This window comes from Hemicordylus capensis, chromosome 2 (assembly GCF_027244095.1).
Source record: "Hemicordylus capensis ecotype Gifberg chromosome 2, rHemCap1.1.pri, whole genome shotgun sequence".
NCBI classification, from domain to species: Eukaryota; Metazoa; Chordata; class Lepidosauria; order Squamata; family Cordylidae; genus Hemicordylus; species Hemicordylus capensis.
In genome coordinates this window covers 14,529,465-14,556,994 of record NC_069658.1, presented here as the reverse complement: position 1 = coordinate 14,556,994, position 27,530 = coordinate 14,529,465, and the positions used below count along the sequence as shown (strand labels likewise).

Sequence of the window (27,530 nt, the reverse complement as noted above, 5' to 3'; positions counted from 1 at the left end):
TTGAGTTTTTGAGGTGAAGGCAAAGGGGCGGTTGCCTGGTTTTGATTTTGAAACAGTTCAGCAACAGTGGTATCATCTATTTCCAACACCTCCTCCACCTGCGCCTGAGCAACTTCTTCAATTGGTAGTAATTCTTCTTCCATATCTTGAGCCTGTGTTGCTCTTTGCAGTTCTTCCAGCTCAACTTCTGTGAATACTTTATTTCTTATTATGTATCTTCTCTGGTCTGCTAGCCTTTGTTCTGTTATTTCTGTATCTGGATGCTTCTCTTTCCAGATTTGGTACATTCTTTTAAAATAACCTCTTCTAGTTGGACTAGACTTGTAATAGCAGATCATTATTTCCTTGTTGGCATTTTCCGTATTTTTTTTTTTTTTTGGTTAACCGACGTTTCTTCCAGTAACTTTGCAGTCTCCAGCCCTGGTTGCTCAACTGAAGATCCTGAGTCCTGTTGCCCACTTGCCACCAGATGTCCAGGGACTCCAGCACCTGGCGCGGTCCTTGTTGACCCAGGCGACGACCGATCCGGTATAGATTTATTAAAGTTTCGTCTCACCATTATTATTATTATTATTTTACATTTGCTTCCTCCTCTTCCTCCAAGGAGCCCAAGCGGTGTACTACATACTTAAATTTCTCCTCACAACAACCCTGTGAAGTAGGTTAGGCTGAGAGAGAAGTGACTGGCCCAGAGTCACCCAACAAGTATGGCTGAATGGTGATTTGAACTCGGGTCTCCCCGTTCCTAGTCAGTATAGAGTTTAAAAACCACTTTTCTGCATGATCCAGTGACCAGCTCTGTCCCCTTAAGCTGCCTGTTTCCCCCTCTGCCATGCTGGGGTAGTTCTGCTTTCTTATGCAGTGCTATTTGGATGCCAACTCCTTCATAGTGGATGGGCACTTTGACCAAGGAAAACGAGAAGCAGCTAGTATAGATAAACAACTAAATTGCTGTCTGGCTATTTCAGCCTCTCTGGTCACCACAAATTGACTTTAGATACAGAGTCTGCAGCCCATAATCCTCAATTGAATGCCTCCAATTGTAACTGAGTATTTGGGAACAGATAACTCTGCTAGTGCTGGAAGTTAGGAATTCGCCTCCCTGTAGTGGGGCCTTGTGGCCACAGCCTCAGTGCTTTGGCATCTGATTGCATGTTTTTATCCCTAGCATGCACGCCTGTCATTTGCAAGGGTTTGCACAGACCAAATCCTTGCATTCCTGAAAACGGTTAATTCCCATGAATGTGACTGCAAAGCTGAGAAGAAATCTGTGTGTACCAGGCTCTGGGAATCTCCTCAGGATTCTTTGAACTGGACTCCTCTCTGGGAGCAGATCCACAATCCACAAATGATGTGTAAATGATGCAAGTCATTTAATGGTACTAGAGAAAGACGTGCTGTTCTGGCAGCTCCAGGTCTTAACACATCAGTTTTGTAGGATGAATACAACTGAAGGAATCTTGGGCAGGTGCATGGCTGGGGGAGTCAGTCACATGACTTGCCTCGGGGGGGGACCCCCAAGGCAGTGGGGCCCCAGACAACTGCCTCCCCTTGCCCTATTATAGTTACACCCCTTGCCAATAGCTGTGCCAGGCTGCCGCTTTAAATGGCACACTAGGGTACCTATTGATGGGATTTGCTGCAGATGTTGTCTCAGTTCTTCATATTGGGCATGTGGTAGCAAGCATTAATTGTCCCCTTTGCTAAGCAGGGTCTGCCCTGGTTTGCATTTGAATGGGAGACTACATGTATGAGCACTGTAAGATATTCCCTTTAGGGGTTGGAGCCACGCTGGGAAGAGCATCTGCATGATTGCATGCAGAAGATCCCAAGTTCCCTCCCTGGCATCTCCAAGACTTGGATTTTGTCTCTGCACTTACTTCAGTATCTGATGCGGAGATATCCAGTGACTCCTCTTATGTGGTTAGGCTGGATCAGTTCCAGTTTGTGACTCCTGAGGATATGGACAAGCTGATTGGAACAGTGCGGCCCACCACCTGTGCTCTTGACCCTTGCAGTGGTGTGCATGGTTCGGTTTGGGGGCTATTGGGAAAGCCGCTGGACCGGTCTGGAATTCCGGCGGTCCGGAAGGGCGGGGGGGTGTCTCTTTAAGGGGGGGTAGTACTCCCCCCCCCCGTCGCTCTTCCCCCTCCGGCGCTGGTGCTTTTAAGAATCTTCTTGGGGCGGCAGAGTTCCTCCCTGCCGCCCCTGCCCCCGTCATTGTCCGTTATTGCCTTAAATGAAGAAGAGCTGGCGGAGTGCATGCGCCCTTCGCGGCACGTGTGCTCGTCTCCGCCGTGGGCGCGAGACGATAACAAACAAACTGAGACTGAATCCAGATAAGATGGAGGTACTCATTGTGCGGGGTCGGAACTTGAGAGACGAGTTTGATCTGCCTGTTCTGGATGGGGTCACACTTCCCCAGAAGGAACAGGTACGTAGTCTGGGGGTGCTTCTGGATCCAAGTCTCTCCTTGGTGTCCCAGGTTGAGACAGTAGCCAGAGGTGCCTTCTATCAGCTTCGGCTGATACGCCAGCTGCGTCCGTTTCTTGAGTTAGACGACCTCAAAACAGTGGTACATAGGAACATAGGAAACTGCCATATACTGAGTCAGACCATTGGTCTATCTAGCTCAGTATTGTCTTCACAGACTGGCAGCGGCTTCTCCAAGGTTGCAGGCAGGAATCTCTCTCAACCTAATCTTGGAGAAGCCAGAGAGGGAACTTGGAACCTAGATGCTCTTCCCAGAGCGGCTTAATCCCCTGAGGGGAATATCTTGCAGTGCTCACACATCAAGTCTCCCATTCATATGCAACCAGAGCAGACCCTGCTTAGCTATGGGGACAAGTCATGCTTGCTACCACAAGGCCAGCTTGCCTCTGCTGCATCTGCATCTCCTCTGCTGCATCTGTTACATCTGCTGGTAACCTCCAGACTGGATTACTGCAGTGCGCTCTATGTAGGGCTGCCCTTGTACATAGTCCGGAAACTACAGTTGGTCCAGAATGTGGCAGCCAGGCTGGTCTCTGGGTCATCTAGGAGAGACCATATTACTCCCGTACTGAAGGAATTACACTGGCTGCCGATATGTTTCCGGGCAAAATGCAAGGTATTGGTCATAACCTATAAAGCCCTAAACAGCTTGGGCCTTGGGTTTTTAAGAGAACTGCTTCTTCGTAATGAACCCCACTGCCCATTGAGATCATCAGGAAAGGTCTGTCTGCATTTGCCACTGGCTCGTCTGGTGGCTACTCAGGGACGGGCCTTCTCTGTTGCTGCCCCGAGGCTTTGGAATGCGCTCCCTAGTGTAATAAGAGCCTCCCCATCTCTGACATCCTTTAAAAAGTCCTTAAAGACACATTTCTTCACCCAGGCTTTTAACTGATATTGTTTTGATTGTTTTGAATGTTGTTTTTAGAATATTGTTTAAAAAAATTTAAATTGTGTTTTACATTTCTTGCTTTTAAATTTTTGTTTTGTTTTGCTTTTGTTTTTAATTAATGTTTTACTTTTTTATCTTGTTGTAAACCACCCAGAGACATAAGTTTTGGGCGGTGTAAAAATATGATAAATAAACAAATAGACAAATAAACAAATAAATAAACAAATAAAGATAGGGCTGAGAGAGACCCCTACCTGCAACCTTGGAGAAGCCACTGCCAGACAATACTGAGCTAGATGGACCAATGGTCTGACTCTGTATACGACAGCTTCCTATGTTCTAACAAGCTTGCAGGAAAGCAATGTTCATTGCAATATCCTACTCCTTGTTGGGAGAATATTGTGGGGGAATTAGATATCTTTTAAATTAGATAATCACTTTGCAGCAAGAAAACCTGGAAATGGAACTCTCATTAGGGTCACAATCCATGATCTGGTGCAGGCTGTTCCTATGACATATCCTGGAAACAGATGCACCAGAACAGCAAGGTCAAACTGGTTAATATATTGTGGTAACTGCCATTATAAAAGCAAGCAGCAAGGAAGATATTATTATTTTATTTATTTAATTAATTTATATACCTCCTTACTTCAAAGATTCTAGGCAGTTCACAAAAATAGACACAAGAAAAACACAATAAAACAGCAATTTAAAAACATTCCAGGATTACTAAAAGCCTGGCTGAAAAAAATGTGTCTCAAAGGCTCTTTTTGGAAGGCTGGCAAAGAAGTTAAACCACAAATGTCTATAGGGAGCACATTCCACAGCCCAGGAGCAACTACAGAGAAGGCTCTCTGTAATTATTGAGAATCATAGGGAGCTTCCTTATACCGAATCAGACCATTGGTCCATCTAGCTCAGTCTTGTCTACACAGACTAGCAGCAGTTTCTCCAAGGCTGCAGGCAAGAATCTCTCTCAGAGTCAGCCCTATCTTGGAGATGCCAGGGAAGGAACTTGGAACCTTCTGCATGCAAACAGATGCTCTATCACTGAACCATGGAACATCATATATATTATCCTCTCACATGCAAAAGAAGAGAGGGAAAAGAGAAGCACAGGAAGGAACCCAAGGCCAGCTGCAGCTCATTCGCAATACTGTATTTACCTGAATCCAATCCAATCCAATCCAATCCAATCCAATCCTGTTATTTACCTGAATACAAGACTAGGTGTCCCCCCCCCACCATGTTCTCTGATGTTAGAAATCAGGGGGTTGTCTTAAATTCATAGTCCTCTTCCTTTTGGGTAAATATAGGTATAACCTGTATTTAACCTCTATTTTTAAAGGGGCTTATCTTAAATTCAGAGTTGTCTTGTATTTGAGTAAATACATTAACTTAAAATATGGTTTTTAGACCAGGGCTGGGCAGACCAGGCTTGTGAGATCTACTCAGAATGCTGAGATGCACCAGCTGGAGCCAGATGCAAAACAATGGCTTGGCAGGGGAGGCGGGCAGGAAGTGTTGGAAATTCTCTGTGGTGAGAGAATCCCTTTCTCATTATAGCAGAGTGCACAGAGGCACAACACAGCGGATTTAGTTAGGCATGTGTGTATGCTGAGAGTAAAGTAACTTGGAGCCAATTCATAGTTTCAAATCGATATATAAGGCATTTATTAGGGAACTCCATTCTAGATAGGAAAGTGAGGAGTTAGGATCTCTAATCTATCTATCTAGCTGGATGCAGATGGATTCTGCATCTTCTCTGCACATATGGTGCAGGGAGAGAGGCTTGCCATGTTGCAAGGTAGAAAGGCAGGTAGGGAAGAGAGGAGAGGAAGGAAGTTAGTCCCTGAGATTAGCAATCTACATATCCAAAGGGATAGTGTCAGAGCAGTAGAGAAGGGATGACCAATGTCTTGACCCTCTGACTCACTAGTCTGTTCTCCACTGTCTGAGATGAGACAGCGCAAAGTCCTTAACTTCCAACAGGAAGGAGGTCATATGTGTAGAACTAAAGAAAAGGGTACCTCTGAGCCAGTGCTGCTGAGCCCAGGAATCTGTTTTCAGTACCAAAACTGAGCTCACCGTCCTTTCACAGAAAAATCTGCTCCTAGTTTTCCTGCAAGCTTTCTTTCTAATTTGTCCATTGTGGTTATTGAACTATATTAGTTTGTTTTGATTGTCCTAGTCACAAATAATGTACCTCATTAGAGATACTTTTTGTGTGTTTGTATGATTATAATTAAAACTCCATGTCTATATCTATACACACACACACACAAAGTTCTCCTACACACACCCCATCGGAACTATTGGGTGTTATGCAGAACTTCCCAGTGAATTGGACACTGAGAATAAGGTACCCATAAGGAGACTTAAAAGTGATTTACTCGCATGCTACATTTTTCTATTTTACAATCTTTTCCAGGATAACACTTGCTCCCATGCTGGGACGCCTGCAAAAGAAGCAACCACAGGCCATTTCTAGGGCAGGACAGGCAGCCTTGGCTCTGCAGCCACAATAAATTTTGATGGAGGATGATGGACAACAGTTGGGAAGACTAGGATGCTACTCCTCTTCTCGGGTTTGAGGAAGTGGGTGAGAACAAGGCAGACATGTGAACAAGATCACTACTCAAAGTATGTTGGCATATTGGTCCCGTGGAAAGTGCTGCTGACTTCACATTCTGCTTTCGTTACCATTTGTTTTGCTGATTATGTAATTATGAAAGGTTATCTTGGGACTAGCTTTGCATGCTGATGCAAACATTACAACTGGTTTAAAATACATGTTCAGTGGGATTCTAGGAAATGGGGTTGTAAGGATTTAAAGCTTTCTAAGTTTTTATTTGCCGAGACCCAGAGGTGTAGCTATAATTGAGCAAATGGGTTCAAAGAACCTGGGGCCCCTAGCTCCTGGGGGACCGCCCAGCTCCACCCTTCCCTATTTTCTTCATTATCTCCCTCACTCCAAGGGCCCATCGGGGAGAAGGGTGAACACAGGCCCCCTCTCCCCTAGCTACACCCCTGCAGAGACCCTAAAGCAGACAGTTGAATAGTAAGTCTGAGGGTTTGTCTGTGTTGGAGTTTGCTGATGTTGTTAATTCTAAAGTTATTTCTGTGCACTGTTCTACAGGCAAAAGGAAAAAAGGTGGGTCTCCCAACCAAAAAAATATCAAGTCAGTATCTATGACAAAGAAATATATTTTATATAATTGTACATAAAGTGTCTTTCATCAAATAAAATGAGTTCAAGAAAATCCCCCAGAACTATAACATTCTCTCTCAATTCTTTAATTGTCATAAGACAGTATTGGGTCATTAATAAACTGGATTCTGGATGGGTTGAGTATACTCTGTCTTTGCTACAGTTCAGTAGGATAACTGTTCTTTGCTTATTTCAATGTGTGCCTTCATTGTCTTTGGCCATAATAATGTGTTTAGAAAACCAAAGAAACTCCATATTTTGCCCAGAATACCTCATTCTAACTTAAAGTAACCCCAGCCCAGGGACATCACTGCCTCTCATGATCAATGTCATTATCTCTCTCCACTGTTTTTCGCTGACAGTTAAGAAAACAGGATTTAACCAAATAAGGAGTAATCAACAGATGAACAATGAATCATTCGCATGCATACTAGATACTTAGACCACCATTTTATTGCCACGTATACTGTGTCTAGGGTGTCAGCGTCATTCAGATTGTTTGTATAAATGTAAGATGCACCTGTAACCAAACTGTAATTGGTTTGAGAGCGTAAGCCTATTGATTACCTATTGCTAAACTGCAGTAGCAATAAAGCCTCTAAAATGATTCTCACTGAGTCTGTTTGATTGACTAAGAGGCGGACCCAGGGACGAACCATGTTCACATCAATAACAATGAAAAGAAATATAAAAATTGTTGATCATTTATTTTAATTCACTTTAAAAAGCAACCAATTTTTCTTAAGAAAAATAGCCCCAAACAGTTTACAATAGAGATAAAATAAAAATAATAATATGAACCACAAAAGAAACATCCATTATCTCTTTGGCTGGCAGAAGATTATTCAGGAGAAAATATGCTTAATAACTAAATTACATTAGCAATTTGATCTCAGTGAATTTGCTTATTAAGATTCCACACATCCCGACCTTCTTGGGTCTATTTTTACTGATAAATCCATTTGTTCTTTGGTAACTCAATTTACTATCTCTGCTAACGGGATAAGAGGCACCTTTTAAAGTGCTGCCTCTTGTATTTAGCAGTGGGAGAGCAACTCTTCAGCCCAGCATAGCATCTACCCCTGCTAAAAGAGCAAAGAGGCACCTTTTAGAAGTAGTGATCCTCTGATATTTAGCAGGGGGAGAGCAACTGGCCCTATCCATCACCAGCATGGCATCCTTCCAGTGGCTGTTGCTGGTGTCTATCTTATGTTTCTTTTTTAGATTGTGAGCCCTTTGGGGGACAAGGAGCCATTTTATTCATTTATTTGTATCTATGTAAACCGCTTTGGCAAATTTTGTTGAAAAGCGGTGTATAAATATTCATCGTATTCATATTCTCCAGTGACTGGCTGATGCTGGTGTCTCCTCTGTTTGTTTTTAAATTGTAAGCCATTTAGGGACAGTGATCTACCTTCTATTTTTCTTTTGCTATGTAAACCAGTTATTTACTGTTAAAAACAGTATATAAATATTTTAACAATAATAAGCACTGTGTCAAAAAACAATCTTCAGCCTGTTATCCTTCATTTTATTCCCACACAGATCTAAAATCAGTTGTTTTTATTATGACTATTATTATTATTTTATTATTATTATTTCTTCTTCATCATCATCATCACCTTTTCAGCAAAACCAATATGACAACTCCAAACTCATTTCTGGAAACAATTCATGCTTTCCACTATGGGACTTGACATAAGTTGCATGCTCACAAATGCTAGTCTTTCCCCCTGATAAATATTACTTTGATAACAGATATTTATTCAGAGTACTGTGAATCTAATAGTGTGAAACACAGACTATTGTCACCACATTGTTTCCAGGTAAGATCTCATGTCTGATGCTCAAACCAGGTATGTTGACTCCTGCATTTATGGGTAGTTTAAGTGTGAGAATTAACCGTTGTATCTTAAATACCAGTGAGAAGTCTAAATCATGACTATTTTCTGCACAGTCAGTTCACTTGCATGTGAATTGCCTTCAGGTGTGATGTATGGAAATGAGCTGATTTACTAATCAACAGTAGCCTTGTTCAAATATTATGTTGTATGTGCATACAAGCGACTGTACACATGTACATGTTTTTGGGTGAATGACTGTCCATGCATTCATTTTTAAAAGTAAGCCTGGATACTGGCTACCCCCAAATGCAGGGTATGGATAAAAAGTGTACTACTGTGAGTGCATTGAACATAATGTGTGAATAACTATATGTGCATGCAGATCTCTATGTGCATGCATTGTGCACAAATATGTGTGTTGAACATAACATGTCAATAGGGCTAATGAACACGTACCTGTAATATAGAGGAGATACTGGCTGCTTAGTGTCATCCTAAGATGAAAAGCAGGCACAGTTCATATGAATGGAAAGATATCCCAGCAAGGGGAACCCATGCAGAGGATGGTGAGGTGCATTCTTGGTGCCAGCCAGGCTTGCTAGGTATAAAAACAGAAAAACTTGAATCAATGGGAAGTGATAAGAGAAAGGAGGGGTTATAGTAGCAAATACCTAGTGTTTACATACAAGGCCTTGCTTAGCCACTTCTGGCAAAGGAAAAAAAACCACCCCTATTAGTTAGCATTTAAAGTGATTGATAATTAACTTGCATTAGCTAATACATATGTGCATGCGACTCAGGAGTCTCCTAGACCTCAAGGCTATGCTGTTCACAAAAACATTTGCGTCAATCCAGTCCTACTGAAGTCAATGGAGTTCCACTTGACTAACATAATTATACTTGGAAATGGAGCTTTGCTCCAGGGATGCAAACATCTCACGGGGTGGGGGATCAAGAGGAAGTTCATGGACTGGATATTAAGGCATAATTTTTTAAAATGTCAAAACAAAATGTTTCCTAATTTTACCTGTAAATGTAGCTGCAGTCCCAAATCTGGCTATTCATGCTTAGGAACCATTGTACTTTGTTATGCAGAAGTGGTAGCAAGACCAAGAATAACAAGAAAATTATGTGTTCCTTGCCACTGTAATCCAGGGGTCCTCAGTCTTGGGACCCCAGATGCTGTTGGATTACAATACTCATCATCCTGGCCACAGTGGCTGAGGGCTGAGGATGATGGAAATTGTAGTCCAACAACATCTGGGGATTCAAGGTTGACAAGCCCCTCTATTAACAAAAATATGAATGAACTATAGAGCACCATCTGAGAGAAATGCTCTTCACTTCTAAGGTTCCGTGATACCCAGTGAGTACTCTTAAGTAGCAGCACCAAGTCCCACTTCTTATTAGGGGATCATTAGAGATTAGAGAAAGCAGGATTGCTGGTCTTGTGGTAGCAAGCATGATTTGTCCCCTTAGCTAAGCAGGGTCCACCCTAGTTGCATATGAATGGGAGACTACATGTGTGAGCACTGTAAGATTTTCCCCTCAGGGGGTGGAGCCGCTCTTGGAAGAGCAGAAGGTTCTGTTAGAAGAGAGATTTACTCCCTGTATTTCACAAATACCTTGGTTAGGTATTTTCACCAGACATGAGTATCAAAGTTTCAAACAGAGCTTTACTTCATTGCTAGCAAAAGCTTTTGGGTGTGGCCACCCCCAGTCTGGCAGGCCATCCATCTTTTATACTCTGCTGTAACAACTTTCGCACCTGCACATTGTATACAAGCCAAAGTGTTACTTTAACCCCAAAGGTTCTGATTTGCTTCCAAGTGCTATATTTCCCACTTCTCAAGACTTCTGGCTGCGGCCTTGGCCTGGTTTCCCCTCCCCGTTGAGACATACTTTTAAGCAGTGCCATCATAAAATATCCTCAAAGTGTGGGGGGATCTACCAACAACTGGAAGCGCCATTGATAGGGCATGTATCATAATTAGCTAAGTGCTGTTCAAACCAATCGTGCTTTTTGGCTGTTGAAGCAAATTGCAAATAATATTCCAACAGTTCCAAGTTCCCTCCCTGGCATCTCCAAGATAGGGCTGAGAGAGATTCCTGCCTGCAACCTTGGAGAAGCCACTGCCAGTCTGTGAAGACAATACTGAGCTAGATAGACCTATGGTCTGACTCAGTATATGGCAGTTTCCTAGGTTCCTATGAAATGTTTTCCTTTATGTGCTTAAATATAGCGAAGGACACCATCCAACCAAAGTTAAGCAGTTTGAAATCTCATTGATTTTAATGGGAGAGAATTATGTAGGTTTATTTAACTGAAAAGCCACCTAAATGTGCAGTGAGGAAATGCTTGACTAACAAGCAGAAGGTTGCCAGTTTGAATACCCACTGGTACTATATTGGGCAGCAGCAATATAGGAAGATGCTGAAAGGCATAATCTCATACTACGCAGGAGGAAGCAATGGTAAACCCCTCCTGTATTCTACCAAAGTCAACCACAGGGCTCTGTGGGCACCAGGAGTCGAAACTGACTTGACGGCACACTTTACTTTACTTTACTTTATTTATTTATTTATTTATTTGATTTATATACTGCCCTTCCAAAAATGGCTCAAGGTGGTTTACAATTAAAACAAAGTTGTAAAACAATGAAAAGCTAAAACAAATTAAAAACAATAACACAACAATTAACAATTTAAAAACATTTTAAAACAAGAATTAAACATTGTCCCCAGACCCCAGCTCAAGAAGACACGCAGACTTAATATGGATGAAAAGGGCCACAACTTTATTAACTATTACACAGGCATGGCAGACTGGAACACCAGGTGATTAATCACCCTTAGAGAACAGTGCGGGCCAATGGAAGCAGGTCAGAACTCTGAAGTCCTACCCATCACCCTACTGGGTGACACACCCTGGCTCGGGAATGGGCAGGTACACCCCACCCAATTCCTTCAAAGCCAACCCCCCCTTCTGTAAGAGAGGATCTGGATACTTCTAGGCATTCGTCCACCCCGGACCGCACAGCCCAAAGGTTGGAGAAGTCCTGAAGCAGGGTTCATGGCAATCATTTTCCCCGTGCCGCACAGGCCACAAAGGAGCGATTAACCAATCACACTCATCCAAGGGTGCTCACCGATGTTCTAACCCTCAAATTGCCACCCCGCCCGCACTGTTCCTGCCATTGTGGTTGACCTAACTCTAACTACGCACCCAGGACACAGAACGGAGTAGGCGAAAAAAACCCCAACAGTGGCCAATGCGTTGGGAGCAAAAAATTCCTACTCGGCCCCTTCAGGCGGCCAGTCGCTAGACCCGCTCTGAACCGGGGAGGGAGGGAGGGAGGAAAGAGCTCCTTCTCCTGTGACTGCCTGGCCCCAACTGGAAAGAGAATGGGGCGGGGATCGGATTACCTATTCAACTAAAATAAATGGAACTCCAAAATGCTTAACTTTGGTTGAATCATATCACTACACTTACTCAATGTTTGTATAAATGCATCGGAAGTGCACACGTTTCACAAAATGGTTTGTTTTCCCCAAATACAGTTTACAGTCTTCTTAGCTTGACTGCCTTCAGAATTCTTGCTCAAAAACCTGTTGAAGGATGAACCATTTGCAGAACTCTAGAACACACAGGGGTCTCAGGAAATATTTGAATGACCAAGTTGCCCAAGAATCCTGAGAATCCCAGACTCTTAAAACAATATATTTCTATCCATTATGTTTCCAAATATATAGGCTCAAAACTGTATGATCTTTTGTAGAGATAGTAAGGCTTAAGGGGCGGACTAGGCCTCACTTAAAGCAACTAGGGATGCGCACGGAACCGCAGCGGGGAGGCTCGAAGGCGGTGGGAGTCGTTCTTTAAGAGCAGGGGAGGGTGCACTTACCCCTCCTGCCGCTTTGCCCCCGCCAGCGTCTGTGTTTTCGGGGCAGCAGCATACCTCCCTGCCGCCCATTGCCCTCATCTTCTGGATATGATTGGAAGTCGCCGACATGCCTGCACGCACCCGACGTGCACGTGCCCATGCCGTGCACACAGGCACGGTGGTGACTTCTGGTCATATCTGGAAGATGAGGGCAACGGGGCGGCAGGGAGGTACGCTGCCGCCCCAATCAGCTTTGTAAAACACGGATGCCGCAGGGGGAAAGTGGCATCACATGCCTTTGGAGGCTCAGCCCTTTTGGGGAGGGATTTGTCACTTTACCCTGCCAGGAACCTTATATGGTTCCTTTCTTATCTTTCTTTTTTATCCAGGAACCTTTCTCAGCTTCCTAATATTTTTGGGTTTTAATTTCTGGATATTTTTAAATTGTTAAATTGTTTTTAAGTTTTTGTATATGTTTTTAACTGGTTCTATGTTATTGTAAACCGCCCAGAGATGAAAGTTTGGGGCGGTATACAAATTTGATAAATAAATAATAAAATAAATAAATAAATATGAATGTCAAAATAAAGTGGATGGCGTGGCAGCCTACTGTGAATCCCTTGCAGACAAGGATTCAACCCCAGTGAACACCCTCGCTCCTCCTTTGGCTCTGGCAGGAGTCATGACACCTTTGTTGTCTGCTGAACCTTGAATATTGGATGTAGGCTTTGCACGGGGGTTAGTAATGAAAGAGGTTTATATGCAGGCCTCTTAGCACAGGCCTTCAGCAGGGTTCCCCCCCCCCCCAAGTCCAAAGAAAGCTGCATGGAAAGGCTCTAGCCTGGGAAGTTCTTAAGCAGCAGTGGAGAGTTAATTCACTGTGCTTGAATATAACATATGGGCCATCCTAAAACTGGATATGCTGGAACTTAGGGGAAGATTTCCAGTAGTCAGGGGGGCGGACTTCATTGCCTGCCCAGCGTAGTTCTTTGACTTTCCCCACGGTCAGCGGAAGTAAAATAAGTTATAGTGATGGAGCCATAGCTCAATGGTTGAGCATCTGCTTTGCATGCAAGAAGCAGATCCAAAGTTCAATTCCTGGCAGCATCTCCAGGCAGGGATGTGAAAGACTCATGTCTGATACCCTGCAGAGCTGCTGTCAGTGTAAGCAATATTGATCTAGATCAGGGCTGCACAACTCAAATGCCCCCACCCAGTGGGCCAGAACTATCCACAACTTGGCCTGCAGGGGCCAAGGTCAGTTTTTAGCACATTATTGTATTAAAATTAAAAATATCATTAGTTAGGAACATAGGAAACTGCCATATACTGAGTCAGACTATTGGTCTATCTAGCTCAGTATTGTCTTCACAGACTGGCAGCGGCTTCTCCAAGGTTGCAGGCAGGAATCTCTCTCAGCCCTATCTTGGATATGCTGCCAGGGAGGGAACTTGGAACCTTCTTCTCTTCCCAGAGCGGCTTCATCCCCTGAGGGGAATATCTTACAGTGCTCAAACATGTAGTCTCCCATTCATATGCAACAAGGGTGGACCTTAGCTAAGGGGACAAGTCCTGTTTGCTACCACAAGACCAGCTCTCCTCTCCTAAAGAAACAATAAAGTTCACAAAAGAAGCCCCAGTTGCTCTGCAAACTTTCAGGAGCAATTGCCTGGTTTTATTTACATCTTGCAAGTTGCGAACTGTTTACTTATCAAATGTAAATAGAACTACAGACTCCTGCTAATCGACTTACCACTTCTGGCAGATAAAAAGCCTTTCAGTGGGGAAGGTGCGGGGATGTAGAGAGTGTGTGTGTGTAAACCTGGGAGATTCACTTAATTTTTCACCTGACACTTGCTCTCTCTCTACATGGGATGGTCGGTGTGAACAAGAAGCTTTGTGAAATCATGGGGCTTGTTTTGTTGTTGTTGTTACAAATGCATTGCTACTCAGGCTTCTAGGATGACCCCACCCACAGATGACCCGACCCCCAAGACACCCATTCCCCCCACTTGTGTCCCGTATTTAGGCAATGGGATGTTGGCAACCCTAATTTCTTGATTGTGTGAATGACCTCAGTGTATTCATTCAGACTACTATCTAGCTCTGCTTGAGACAATTTTTAAAAAATGTACATTTAGTAAATTGCAAGGATTAGAGGAACTTAAACTTGAAGTCAACTTTTCTCTCTTCGGGACAAAAAACTGATAGTTCTGCAGAAGCTGCACAAAATTCTGCAGCACAGCAGGTGCTTGTCGAAATTTAAATATCAAACAGCTCCACCTGGTGGCTTTTAAAAAAAATACTTGGGCAGTGTTGGTTTCTTATGGAGATTGTTGTTTTGTTTACGGAGAATAATACTTATTTTAGATCTCTACAGTGCTTCAAGAAGTAGTTGCAGTCAGTCCGTGCTCTGAATCACAGCACATCACCCAATGGTGGCCCTTTCGTGAGGCAAGTGAAGGCACTTGCCTCAGACAGCAGATCACTGGGACATCTGCTGGGTGGCAAAATGCCCCTTGCCACTGATGGGACCCAGCAGACCATACAAGCTTTACAAGGAGCGCTTCTCCTCATGCTCTTTGCAAAGCTTGCAAGAAGCACAAGGAGAGAAAAGGAGGCTGCTGGCAGTGTTCCCTGTAACAGGGATTCCCAGATGTTCTTGACTACAACTCCCAGCTCCCCCAGCTGCAATGGCCTTTCGCTGGGGATTATGGGAGCCGTAATCAATGGGAATCCCTGTTACAGGAGAGACTGGCTGCTGGCAATCTTCCCTCCTCGCTACACGCTTCCAAAGCTCTCAAGGGTCAGCTTTGAAAGGAGGCTGGCCTCCACCAGGGGCGTGGGGGCAAGGCAGCTTTTGGCACCTTGCCTAAGGCACTGCAATACCTCGGGCTGCCCTTGACATCGCTAGTGCCACCTATCCAGAATGATATTAGTTCAGACAGATGAGCACTGGGTGGCCAACCTGGAGAGTGCACATGACGTTAGTGGCTTATTCTGGAGTCCCCCGACTGGAGGGGTCATGCTGGGCATAGTGATGGCACAGACGCCGTCCTGCCAGCTTCTTCCATACCTGCTCTTACCTTTGTGCCAATATCCAAACCCAGATCTGGCAGGACAGGTGGAGTCACCAGCTCTAAGGGGAGCCGTTGAACGAACAATGTTGTTGTTTTTCTTCTTATTATTATTGCTATGATTACATTTATATCCCGCTCTTCCTCCAGGGAGCCCAGAGCGGTGTACTACATACTTAAGTTTCTCTTTCACAACAACCCTGTGAAGTAGGCTAGGCTGAGAGAGAAGTGACTGGCCCAGAGTCACCCAGCTAGTATCATGGCTGAATGGGGATTTGAACTCGGGTCTCCCCAGTCCTAGTCCAGCATTCTAACCACTACACCACGCTGGCTCTGTTGTTACCGCCCTGAGTCATTTTTGGAGGGGCAGTATAGAAATCAAATAAATAAATAATAAAATAAATGAGCAGGCGATGCCTGAGGGGTTTTATGGCTAACAGGGCCCTTCCTGAAGCTCTAGGGCAGCCCTTTTCCTGAGGAGACACTCAGGCTGGTTCCCCCCTCCTCCTGAGGAGATCCATCAGGAGAGAGACTCTGAGCAGCCAACCTGCAGAGCTGGAACTCAGTTCGGACCTGGCACTGCCTCTGCTCATGGGGACCTGGGAGTAAAAACCAGGGGCTAAAGGGAAGGGACCAGAACTCCATCAGGGGGTGCCAGCTCTCCAGAGCTCCAGGACTTCTCCAGTAGAGCAGCCAGCTCTGGCTATTGTAGTTCCGATGGCTTGTGACCAGGGGTGGGTGGTGGGAGGGCTGCCATCAGGTCAGGAGGTCAGACTCCCCGCCCCGCCTCAAACTCTTTCTCCTGAGAGTCGGTGTCCAGGCAAACCCTGACATGTGATCTGAGTAAAACCTACACGAAAACACTGGTATATGTGTGCATTTGTACTACCGCATAGTATTCCCATCTCATACTTTGTGGCATGCTGACTGTTGTTTGCTGCCTCTTTAAGAGGCAAGCCCAGAAGGTCTCAGGATGAGAATGCCACATGAGAGGCCTGGGGGAACATTTTCCATTTTCAGCAGAATCCTGGGTGACTGGTTGGGGCTGTATGATATCTTCAGGAATGCAGCTTCAGGAGTCAGGACTAGAAATGAGAATAATTGAATATTTTAGTGGGAAGGGACCTTCGAGGTCTTTTAGTCCAGGGGTTCCCAACCCAGATGTTGCTGAACTACAACTCCCATCATCCCCAGCTACAATTGGTAATATCAGCCCATTGGTTCTCGTTCTATTCTCAGGCGCAAGAGAGAACAAGTCCACTCTTTCTTCTAGGTGTCAGCCTTTCACGTATTTGAATACGGCTATCATATCTCCCCTTGGTCTTCTTTTCTCCAGGCTAAACATACTTAGGACCGTTTCCAGATCCATCACCATCTTTGTTGTCCTCCTCTGAATCCATTGCAATTTATCAATGTCCTTCCTAAAGTTCAGTGCCCAAAACTGGACACAGTATTCCCAGTGAGGTCTGACAACTGCAGAACAGAATGGAACAATTATTTCTTGTGACCTGGACACTATGCTTCTGTTCATGCAACTGAAGACTGCACTAGTTTTTTTAGCAGCTGTATCATGCTGTTGGCTCATAATCAACTTGGGAACACAGGAAGCTGCCTTATACCCAGTCTTATACCATTGGTCCATCTAGCTCAGTATTGTCTACACAGACTGGCAGTGACTTCTCCAAGGTTGTAGGCAAGAGTCTCTCTCAGCCCTGTCTTAGGACATAAGAAAAGCCCTGCTGGATCAGGCCCAAGGCCCATCTAGTCCAGCATTCCGTTTCACACAGTGGTCTACCAGATGCCTCTGGGGAGCCCACAGGCAGGAGGTATGTGCATGCCCTCTCTCCTGCTGTTGCTCCACATCTTGGATATTTCCAGGGAGGGAACTTGGAACCTTCTGCATGCAAGCATGCCAGTGCTCTTCCCAGAGTGGCCCCATCCCCTAAGGGGAATATCCTACAGTGCTCACACATGTAGTGTCCCATGCAAATGTAAACCAAAGTGGATCCTGCTTAGCAAAGGGGGCTGTGCTAGGTTAAGGCACCTAGAGCCTTTTCACATGTACTTCTGCCAAGCCAAGCCTCCCCCACACCCAACATGTGCATTTGGTTTTCCTTACCTAAATGCCGGTCTTTACATTTGACTCCGCTGAACTTGATCCATTTGGTTTTGGCCCAATATTCAAGCCTGTCCTGCACAGTGGAGACAATCCTCAGATAAGTTGTGCTTATTTTGTTTGTTTTTAATCCATGCTGTATATGTTTATTTAATTTAAAATATTTATACCCCACTACTGCTCAAGATGGCTGACAAAATCAGCAAAATAGATACATTATAAAATACAATATAAAATTAATATAAATTAGCTAAAAACAAGCCTCAATTACAACCAAATTTAAAATTACAAGTTTAAAAGTTAAAACCCGTCAGATATAAACTACAGCTAAAATATCAAGATGCCTCTCTGAAGATATGGGTCAGCAGTTTTTAAAATCTCTGAGGGAGGGAGCATAGTGGAGCTCCTCTGGGAGGGCATTCCAAAGCTGAGAGGCCACTACCGAAAAGGCCCTGCTGTCTCTAAGATTTATGCACTGAGCTTTTCTATTGAGTTGCTAGCAATAATTAGTTGAGCTGCCTGTTTTCATATACAAGACTAGCTCCATGTTTCGGGGGCAGTATGAAACCCCCATGAAATCCCCTCCGACCTGGGTAGTTCTGAACAAATTACTGTGCTACTATCATGCAAACACTCCTACAAGCACAGAAATTGTCTCAGGAATCAAAAGTGGGCACTTTTGGGAGCCTGGGCTCTTGGCAGCTGCCTAATGATGACGACCCCAACCCTAATAGAAAACCTTGACTATATACCCTTGACAATATCTGGGGGCATTTCTACCACACCCTATTTTATCTATTCTTCCACCCCTGCAGGATTTTTGCTTAACGTCCAGCCAGATGGAGAACTCCAGAATGACCGCTTTGTAATTTTTAAAGTTGATCCTAAAGGTATGACATTACTTTTATTCTGGGGTTTTTAATTTTAATGGCTCAACACAGCTACCTAAGACTTTTTGTGCATTTTTCTCGTGCTTCCTTACTAGCAAAACTAGCCTTCTCCTATAGCTAAGGGTTTCCACACAAAAGTAAGAAAACACTAGAACGAAAGCTCTCACTGTCTTTATAGAGGCTTCTGGGTTTCCACTGGAAACCGTTTTTGTGGTTATTGAGGGTGGGAAGAGAGAGTTCCCCATAGAAAGCATGAGAAAAAACCAGAATTTTATTGCAGCCATTACTGACCAGCTGATAGTCCTCCTTCCCCAAGTAAAAGTGGACAGTAAAGACAGAAGTACGTGTACTGTCTAACTCAGGTCTTATTTCATGTGAAAAAATTGTGAGACTTATAGCCCCAGTGGAGTCCTTCAGTTTTTACCGGAAGTCTAGTCTCTGTGTTACTCTAGACATTTTCTATTTTGACGAGTTTCTGTACAGCTATGTTGACGTCTCGCGAGACTCAAAAGTTACATATCCTCCCAGAATCCTTTGCTCTTCCTTTTCCCGGCAGTTGTGGCCGAGGTAAGTGCAGTGGGTTGGATTTGGCCCTTTTCGAAATCCGCCACCGTCAGCCTCCATCCCTCCGTGGGGCCCCTAGAGACCATGCCACGCGGGGAGGGGGAAATGATCGCGGTTCGCCCGCTGCGATATTTCTGTGCTTTGAAGCGAGGAGAGGTAAAATACGGGAGATGGAAAAGCCCTCGGTAGAGCCGTGAAAAATGGCCGCTGTCGTAAGCAGGGGATGCTAAAAAAACCCGTATGTCGCATTCTCAGCTTTGGGGATAGCATGCGAGCAATCGGGGGAAGTGGAAGCAGAGAGCAGAACGGGCATCCCAGTGCCGGTCGTGGGGGAAAGGGGAGGTATTTTTTATGTTTCCTGCAGGCTGGTTCCCATAAAAGTTTGATATATCTTGGTATTGTAATATTAGGAAAGGTGAAAGGATCCACCTAGGCTAGCTAGTCTGAAAGCAGAATATAGATGTAACCTATCAGGCTAAACACTGCCTACAAAGGTAAAAGGGTTTGGGATCATGGTGAAATAAGTTGTAATTGGTATGCATTAGGTCCTTATCCCATCAGTTTTACAAATCCTGGAGACTTAATTGGGAATATTGTTGCTGAACAATCAAAAATTAAAACATGAGTGATCCTGGTTCTGGGGACTTAACTGATAGCTTTTTAAGGCTCCAGCGCTAAATGCTTATGGGAGATTAAGGCCCACTTAACTCACTGAGATTTATTTGGGTGTAAACATGTAAATGCTTGGTAAATCTAAAGTAACTTTAACAGGTCTAGAATGAAAACTGTCAGCATTTGAAATATTTTTTCCAGTCCTGTGCAGAATGGGTAATTGGACATTGGAAATGGCCTTCTAAGTGTACTTAATAAATTCCAGGGATGTAAGTGAAGGCTGAGTATTCCTTTTGGTTTGTTTAGTAGTAATTATTGGATTTTTACAAACATGTTTGTTACTTGTTTTTTTGTGGGGGTTAATGCAAATTCCTTGCAATGCTAAAATAAAGTATGATCTTCGTTTCATAATGTTTTCAGTGATGATAGGATGCGGTGGGGGCGGGGTTATGCTAGAATTCCTTTTGCTGCCATAATGTGGAAAAACTGTGAACTATACAGTGCTGTGCCATGGCTTGATTAGTGAGCTTTTGCATTGACTGTGCTTAAAATTAGAAGCATAATGGCTCTAAGGGACAACCATGTCACTAGCATACCTTTCCTAGTGGCAGTCAGTCGGAGTGTGCCCTCCACACGCGACGTGTGACGTGTACGGAGCGCACGGCGGCTGCGAATGCGCACGTGCGCCAGAACATGCGCCTGTGTATTGCCTAATGGAGCACTGGAGAACTAACGATGGGGCTAGGGGCGGCAGGGAGGAACGCTGCCGCCCCAGAAACTTTTACAAAAATGACAGCGCTGGAGGGGGAAGAGTGGTGGTGGTGGGGGAAGTACTACACACACCCCCCGGCCCTTAAAGCTACAACCACCCCAGTGCCCATCCGGACCGGTTCGCAGGGATGCACATCCCTAGCAATCAGTCTTGCTGCTTCCATTACTATATTGCTGTTCCAAAATAATGAAGTAAAGGACTGTGGAATTGAATTTTCTATTTGTTAACCTCTGTATATGTGAATCGTTATGGAAAAGGAAAGTATAAAAACCTTTGATTAAAAAGTGAAGCTGCATTGATGACTTTCTTAGGACACCTTTGGATTAAACCATGAAAATACTATGACTTCTGAGCAGCTGTCTTAACTGTCTTGGTCAACTAAAGAGTGCAAATTATTTATTGTTGTGACTCTGAAACATGCTTCTTTTCAAACTTTCCTTAGGTAATTCTTGAAAATGGTTCGCTACTCGCTCGATCCAGAGAACCCCACAAAATGTAAGTATTTTCAGATGTGTACTTGAAAGACTTAAAGCATGACCAAAAGATTTTGAGATTTCAAAGGGCTTTTGTTTGTCTCCCACAGCATGCAAATCCAGGGGTTCCAACCTTCGTGTCCACTTCAAGGTATGTGGAATCTAACTTACACACGCACCAGTACCAGTATTCCCTCTTTATTCTTTTAATGTGTGTGTGGAATGAGTTTCGTTCTGGGCGGCAGTATCAAGGCAGTGTGTGTGCACACATGCATTCAGAGTGGGGCCTTCCTGATGCAACCTGAGTGGGGTCTAAAATTAACTGAGTGGTCATCAAAAAACTTGAGTGTGCATACATGCACACAGTCCAGGGCTGCTCAACTTTGGCCCTCCTGCAGATGTTGGCCTACAACTACCATAATCCCTGTCTATTGGCCACTGTGGCTGGGGTTTATGGGAGTTGTAGTCCAAAAACAGCTGGGGGCCCTAAATTGAGCATACCTGTCTTAGAAGGAACACTGAGACACACACACGCCTCAAACAAAAAGATGCAGAACAAAACATTGCATTTGTTGGGAGTAAAAAGGCACTTAACAGTGTGATAGATTGATCTGTCTTAACTACAAGGTGAGTTAGCTTGTCATTACTAAACACTGAATTTTGTAAACACCAGAGGCATGTAATTTTCATCATATTGTACATATTTTATTCATCATCAGCCAAGAACTGCCTATGTCTTCCCCTAAATTTAGTCTTATCTTCTATGATCGAATATCATTTTCTGATGGAACAAAAAGCAGTGGATGTGGGGTTCCCAGGCAGGGCTTTCCCCCCAGGGTTCTCCTTTCCAGGCACTCACCTAGACCCAAGTTAGACTGTTGGTCAATTGTTTCAGTGTTGATTACACTGGCAGCAGATCTCCGGGGTTTCAGGCAGAGATGTTTTCCCAGTCCAGCTGGAGTCATCAGACCTGTACCAAAGCTGGTGCTCTACCACTGAAATTGAGGAGTGAGGAAAAAAAGTAGGGGCAACGGGACTAGATAGGGAATATAATTTCAAAACTCCGAAATCCTGTCAACTGTTGATTGTAATGAAGGCAGCATGATACAACATTTCTACCCTTTGCTACAGTCCTGTGCCTCCCAAGGAACTTGCTGTGCAATTTAATGCCATAGCACATGGGATCAGGAAGAGTGATAAGTAGTATTTGAACTCTGATAAAGTTTTAGACAAATAGCTCTTCTATGTAAATCTTGCCTTGATCAGACAACCCATTAAAGATAACACTTGAACAATTTGCGTCTTATTTTGGGTACCAGTGGGAGAGTATTATTATGTAACTGCAGTGATGACCAGCTTAGGACACCTTTGGATTCATCATGAAAACATCTCAAGTGTCTGAGCAGTTACTTCCCTAGATATATTTTGATTCTTATAAAAAATTGAGCTGTCATTCTATAAACTACTACTTGAGGCTATTTACTAGTAGGTGTAGTCTATATACTGAAGAACTTGTTGAAAAACAGCCAGTTATGCAACTAGCCTGTTTTCTCCTTTGCTTTTAGAACACACGTGAGACAGCCCAAGCTATTAAAGGGATGCACATCCGGAAAGCCACCAAATACTTGAAGGATGTAACCCTGAAGAAGCAGTGCGTTCCTTTCCGTCGTTATAATGGTGGCGTTGGCAGATGTGCCCAGGTATGGCTTTAGAAAATGCTCCAAGAGGTACAAGCATTGCTGGCACCATTAACAATTGGAGGAGAAAAGCTCAGAGAGTTAATTTCAGCTGCTGTTGATATGATCATCTCCAGTATATCTGTAAGAGATGAACTGATAAGGCTCATGATTTTTGATACACATGCAAGGGAGTCTCTTTCAATGTCATTGTTAAAAATTGAAGCCACAATGAATATATGGGATTATTTCACCCAGAGCAGAAGGCATGCTCACTACATAATAAAAGAACATAAGAACAGCCCTGCTGGATCAGGCCAAAGGCCCATCTAGTCCAGCATTCTGTTTCACACAGTGGCCCATCAGATGCCGCTGGAAGCCTACAGGCAGGAGTTGAGGGCATGGCCTCTCTCCTGCTGTTGCTCCCCTGCTACGTATTCAGAGGCATCCTGCCTTGGAGGCTGGAGGGTGGCCTATAGCCCTTCGACTGCTACTGTACTATAGTATAGTATACTATAGCCCTCTGACGATGACGACTACTACTACAGGCACATGGACAAAGCTAGTTAAAACTTTGAATTAACTTCTAGTTGTATTGTTCTTTCTGTCTTCTCTCAGTCAAGTACTAAAAGTGTAATTCAGCAACATAATTTCATGGTGTTCGTTACAGGGCTGCTAACAGTTATGCAGTTACAGATACTGGAGGAAATGCCTGAGAAGGTTACATGAACTTTATGGATCCTTGTTTCCTACTGATGTATAACATTTGAGTGCCTTTGGGAAAATGCTGTTGCTATAAGCTTTTTGATAAAAGGCATTTGTGAGGGTTTCCCTCCCCCCACATTTCACATTCTGCCATGCATACTTGTGGTTGCTGTGATGACTTTCTTAGGACACCTTTGGATTAACCATGAAAACAAAGTTTAGTTCTGAGCAACCCTTAAAAACTGAAATCACATGAACATTTTTTACCTGAAGGAAAATTTATACTAAACTGTTTTGCAGGCCAAGCAATGGGGCTGGACGCAGGGGCGCTGGCCTAAAAAAAGTGCTGAGTTCCTCCTGCACATGCTCAAGAATGCTGAGAGCAATGCTGAGCTGAAGGTAATATGAAATGCAGGTTGACACAGGTAATTCAAAAGTAGTGGGGTTCAGTTCAAATAATGACTTGGTTGATTTAGTTCTGTTTGGAGGTTCTCTTGCCAGCTCTGAAACATTGCTACTATTTATTGGAAACCCAGCTCCTAGAAGAGGTAAGGTTCAAGTATATTGTTGTGATCATGTCTTTCAAAGGTAGGACAGATCAGAAGAAAGTTGTTAGAAACCCTTAGATCAGGCCTGCTCAACTTTGGCCCCCAGCTGTTTTTTGACTGTATTACTCCCCAGCCAGTGACCAATAGCCAATAATCATGGGAGTTTTAGGCCAACGTTTGCAGGAGGGCCGAAGTTGAGCAGGCCTGGCTTAGATTGTTGCTCAGATCAGGTCAATGGAGAGCAGTTTCAGTAGAGTGGTAGGTAGAAACCACACTGGAAATAGCAAGAAGCAAAGACACATATCTTGTTCTGTGAGCTGGATGTTGCAGGGTGCGTATTGGGTGGGAGCAGTGTTCCCTCCAACAGGGATTCCCAGATGTTTACTACAACTCCCAGCATCCTCAGGTGCAGTGGCCTTTGGTTGGGGATTATGGGAGTTGTAGTCCACAACATCTGGGAATTCCTGTTCGAGGGAACACTGGGTGGGAGAGTTGGGATTAAGACAGGAGATACGAAAAGCATATTGGCTTATTGAATAGTTGGTAGAAATTGTAGTGAGCTTTGGTGGCAATGATGACTATCTTAGGACACCTTTGGAATTGCCATGAAACTAACTCAGATTCTGAGCCACTATAATCAGTTCCTAGAATTTTCAAATGAAAATACTTCAAAGCTTTCCATTCTGAAAGTGAATTTCACTTTTCAAATGAAGTCTGGCAAGCCTAAATTTGGCTCTAGATAAAGTTATAATGGTTATAATGAGAACTATTTTAAATGTTTTCCCCCAGGGTCTGGATGTAGATTCTCTGGTAATTGAGCACATTCAGGTCAACAAAGCTCCCAAAATGCGCAGGCGAACCTACAGGGCTCATGGTCGCATCAACCCCTATATGAGTTCTCCCTGCCACATTGAGATGATCCTCACAGAGAAGGAGCAGATTGTTCCTAAGCCAGAAGAAGAAGTTGCTCAAAAGAAGAAGGTATGGACTGTGTTGGCATATATTCTTACTAAATTTCAGATTTGGCAAAAGATACTTTACGATCTATTGTCATTGTGTAAACCACAAAATAACTAGAACTTGGTTTGAATAATTGGGGAAAAATTTGTCCAATGTAGGTATGCTAAGCTGATGACACTAACCATTTCACAGTTGCATATAATTTAGTTTTGCTTTTTATTTGGCGAATAACATGCAAATGGAAATATTTGTAATCCATATATTACATTATGTATTGATTGCATATATGTGGAAATGTATGCAGGGAAACTAACTGTCCTTCTATATACACAGTTACGGGTTTATATATAGTTTTATGAAGACTTTTATTAATGTAGATTTAAATGGAATTAAATGTTAGCAGAGTACTCTAATTTTAATGAGTAAGAAATAGCCTAAAACAAAGCATAATTGAATTTTATAGTGGGAAATAGTGGAGCTATGTTTTGCATTTTGCTTTTGCAGTAATTTTTCCTGAAATGTCTCAGTTGTCACTAGTAGAAAATACATTGCTATGATTTTAGTCTTTGAAGAATAATTTCTTCAGACTAACTAGAGTATACATTATGGAATATTACTGTGAAATATTAAAACTTATTTTCCATAATTTTCCATGAATGCACGTGATGTTTGTGATTAAATGACATTGATTCTTCCTTTCTCCCTCTAGATATCTCAAAAGAAACTGAAGAAGCAGAAATTGATGGCTCGGGAGTAAACTATTCAGTTCACAAATAAAGATAAAACACAAGTTAACTCTGTGCTTCTGTTCTTAAGGCATTGTTTATGATATTTCTAAAATTATCTTGAAGGTTTCAGAGCATTTTAAGGATATGTTGTACTTTTTCTAATCAGTTTTTCTCAGATCTGTAAACCTGTCCATAAGACTTGCGGTGCAATCTTGTGCTTGCTTACCTGGAATTGTCCCATTCAACTTGGTGGAATTTACTCTAAGATATTTCCCTCGGGATGGAGCTGCTCTAGGAAGAGCAGAAGGTTTCAAGTTCCCTCCCTGGCTTCTCCAAGATAGGGCTGAGAGAGATTCCTGACTGCAACCTTGGAGAAGCCGCTGCCAGTCTGTGAAGACAATACTGAGCTAGATAGACCAGTGGTCTGATTCAGTATATGGCAGCTTCCTATGTTCCTATGTACTCCTGAGTAGACATCGTGGTAGTGGTGTGCACGGAACCACGGAGGCGCAGTCTGGCATTGAGGGGGGTCGAACTTTAAGGGCGGGGGGGTAGTACTTACCCCTCCCGCCGCTCTTCCCCCTCCAGCGCTGTATTTAGAAATGAAGTTTTGGGGGCGGCAGCGTTCCTCCCTGCCGCCCCTGCCCCCGTCGTTGCCAGGAAGTAGTATAAATAGCAGCACGCATGCGCCTGTCGTGGCGTGCATGGCAGCGACAGGTGCGCACGCGCTGCTATTTACACTTCTTCCTGGCAACGACGGGGGCAGGGGCGGCAGGGAGGAACGCTGCCGCCCCCAAAACTTCACTTCTAAATACAGCGCCGGAGGGGGAAGAACGGCGGGAGGGGTAAGTACTACCCCCCCGCCCTTAAAGTTCGACCCCCCCCCCCAGTGCCGTCCCGGTTCCGAACCGGTTCGGAGGCCTTCAACATGGCCTCCGGACCGGTTCGTGTACATCCCTACATCATGGGACTTCAGTGTTAAACATGGATTTTCAAATAAACATGCATTGGATGGGATTGTAAAATATTGTTCTGAGCTTCTTCAAGGATGTGTGGGATACAAATGTAATTGAACAAGTGGTAATTCATTATTACATTACTAAACTGTTAGTAGTAGTCTATTTCCCCTAATAAAATATGAGACTGAATTTAAGATGTACCCATTAGAAACAACGGTTAAATACAGGTTATATCTGCATTTACACAAAAGGAACAGGATTCTGAATTTAAGATAACCTTTGATTTCTAACAAGTCTTGGATTCAGGTAAATACAGTCTCAATTAGTTAAATGCCAGTTTCATCTTGCAGTTCAGAGACACACGTTTTGGGCCATACAGAAATATGTTAAATAAATAAATCTAATCGGAGGCATTTGAATCCTGTCCATTTAAGTTGCTTAGAGGCAATGTTACAGCATCACAACAGTCCTGTGAGGGGTAGGGTAAGCAAAGATACGACTTGCTCAAGACCATACCAGAATGCTTCATAGTTGCACTGGAATCTGGGTTCTTGTATATCCAAAGTTAATTCTGTAGTTACTACACAACACTGGAAGACATCAATGTAGTCTTAGTAGCTCTGCAATGACAGAATAAGCCCATATTATCCTTGGTCACATTTACAAGATGCAAATGAGTAATTGCCATTAGGGATGTGTTGAAACATGATTCGGCTGACTGAATTGCAGCTACCTTTTAAAATTGAGGCCTTGCATTAAAGCTGAGGAGAGCAGGTCCGTACCTGCTCCTCTACCTGCCGCCACCCCGGTGTTCCCCCAGCTATGCCCACATGCTGGTGGGGTGTGTCTGCTGGCCATGCAAATGACTGCCACGTGTGCAGAGCCCACGAGGCAGCTGGGAGATGCACCACCAGTGTGGAGGACCTATTCTCTGCTTTAAAGGGGCTATGTAAGTCCCTCATTTTTCAGGAGGTGACCGCACACAGCACATCCCTAGTTACAGTTATCCTAACAATGACCAAGGGCTTGGGTCACGTGATAAGTGAACAAGAGGTCTGCTGGATCAGCTCACAGGTCCATCTGTGCCAGCATTCGATTAGATGGCCTATTAGATGCTTCTGGGAAGTCC

General features: G+C 43.8%; 2 protein-coding genes and 4 non-coding genes across 11 annotated transcripts in view; 5 read left to right on the top strand and 1 right to left on the bottom strand.

The window, feature by feature from the left end:
- LIPG (lipase G, endothelial type) overlaps positions 1–18,802 on the bottom strand; it is a 57,443-nt gene extending 38,641 nt beyond the window's left edge. Inside the window, exons 1-4 of one of the 6 annotated variants that reach the window (XM_053295810.1) lie at positions 18,696–18,802; positions 17,518–17,590; positions 16,311–16,483; positions 8,894–9,035 (exon numbers count right to left, since the gene is read on the bottom strand). In XM_053295810.1, coding sequence (XP_053151785.1) covers positions 8,894–8,930 — 37 coding nt within the window. In that variant the 5' untranslated portion in view covers positions 8,931–9,035; positions 16,311–16,483; positions 17,518–17,590; positions 18,696–18,802. Of the gene's footprint in view, positions 1–8,893; positions 9,036–12,342; positions 12,455–16,310; positions 16,484–17,517; positions 17,591–18,459; positions 18,551–18,695 lie in introns of those variants that run through there. The other 5 variants (XM_053295809.1, XM_053295808.1, XM_053295811.1 and 2 more) reach the window with 5 other exon arrangements.
- A 105-nt stretch (positions 18,803–18,907) lies between these two features.
- RPL17 (ribosomal protein L17) lies at positions 18,908–25,509 on the top strand. The gene is made up of 7 exons (XM_053295815.1): positions 18,908–18,971; positions 20,795–20,847; positions 20,936–20,976; positions 22,391–22,525; positions 23,507–23,605; positions 24,544–24,735; positions 25,424–25,509. The coding sequence occupies exons 2-7, from the start codon at positions 20,808–20,810 to the stop codon at positions 25,469–25,471; spliced, it is 555 nt and encodes a 184-aa protein (XP_053151790.1). The 5' UTR covers positions 18,908–18,971; positions 20,795–20,807; the 3' UTR covers positions 25,472–25,509.
- Positions 20,643–20,709, top strand: LOC128348402 (small nucleolar RNA SNORD58). Its single transcript, XR_008318126.1, has one exon. It is a non-coding gene; the product is annotated as a small nucleolar RNA SNORD58 (small nucleolar RNA).
- LOC128348403 (small nucleolar RNA SNORD58) lies at positions 22,166–22,232 on the top strand. The gene has a single exon (XR_008318127.1). It is a non-coding gene; the product is annotated as a small nucleolar RNA SNORD58 (small nucleolar RNA).
- On the top strand, positions 23,373–23,439 carry LOC128348400 (small nucleolar RNA SNORD58). The gene has a single exon (XR_008318124.1). It is a non-coding gene; the product is annotated as a small nucleolar RNA SNORD58 (small nucleolar RNA).
- On the top strand, positions 24,321–24,386 carry LOC128348401 (small nucleolar RNA SNORD58). Its single transcript, XR_008318125.1, has one exon. It is a non-coding gene; the product is annotated as a small nucleolar RNA SNORD58 (small nucleolar RNA).
- Positions 25,510–27,530: the final 2,021 nt, after the last annotated feature.

What these genes read in the sequence shown, in the direction of transcription:
- RPL17 (XM_053295815.1), top strand. Translation starts at nt 20,808, where the DNA reads ATGGTTCGCTACTCGCTCGATCCAGAGAACCCCACAAAAT. An exon ending in TCCAGAGAACCCCACAAAAT is followed by an intron (nt 20,848 to 20,935) that starts GTAAGTATTTTC and finishes TGTCTCCCACAG; the next exon opens with CATGCAAATCCAGGGGTTCC. An exon ending in GCGTTGGCAGATGTGCCCAG is followed by an intron (nt 22,526 to 23,506) that starts GTATGGCTTTAG and finishes ACTGTTTTGCAG; the next exon opens with GCCAAGCAATGGGGCTGGAC.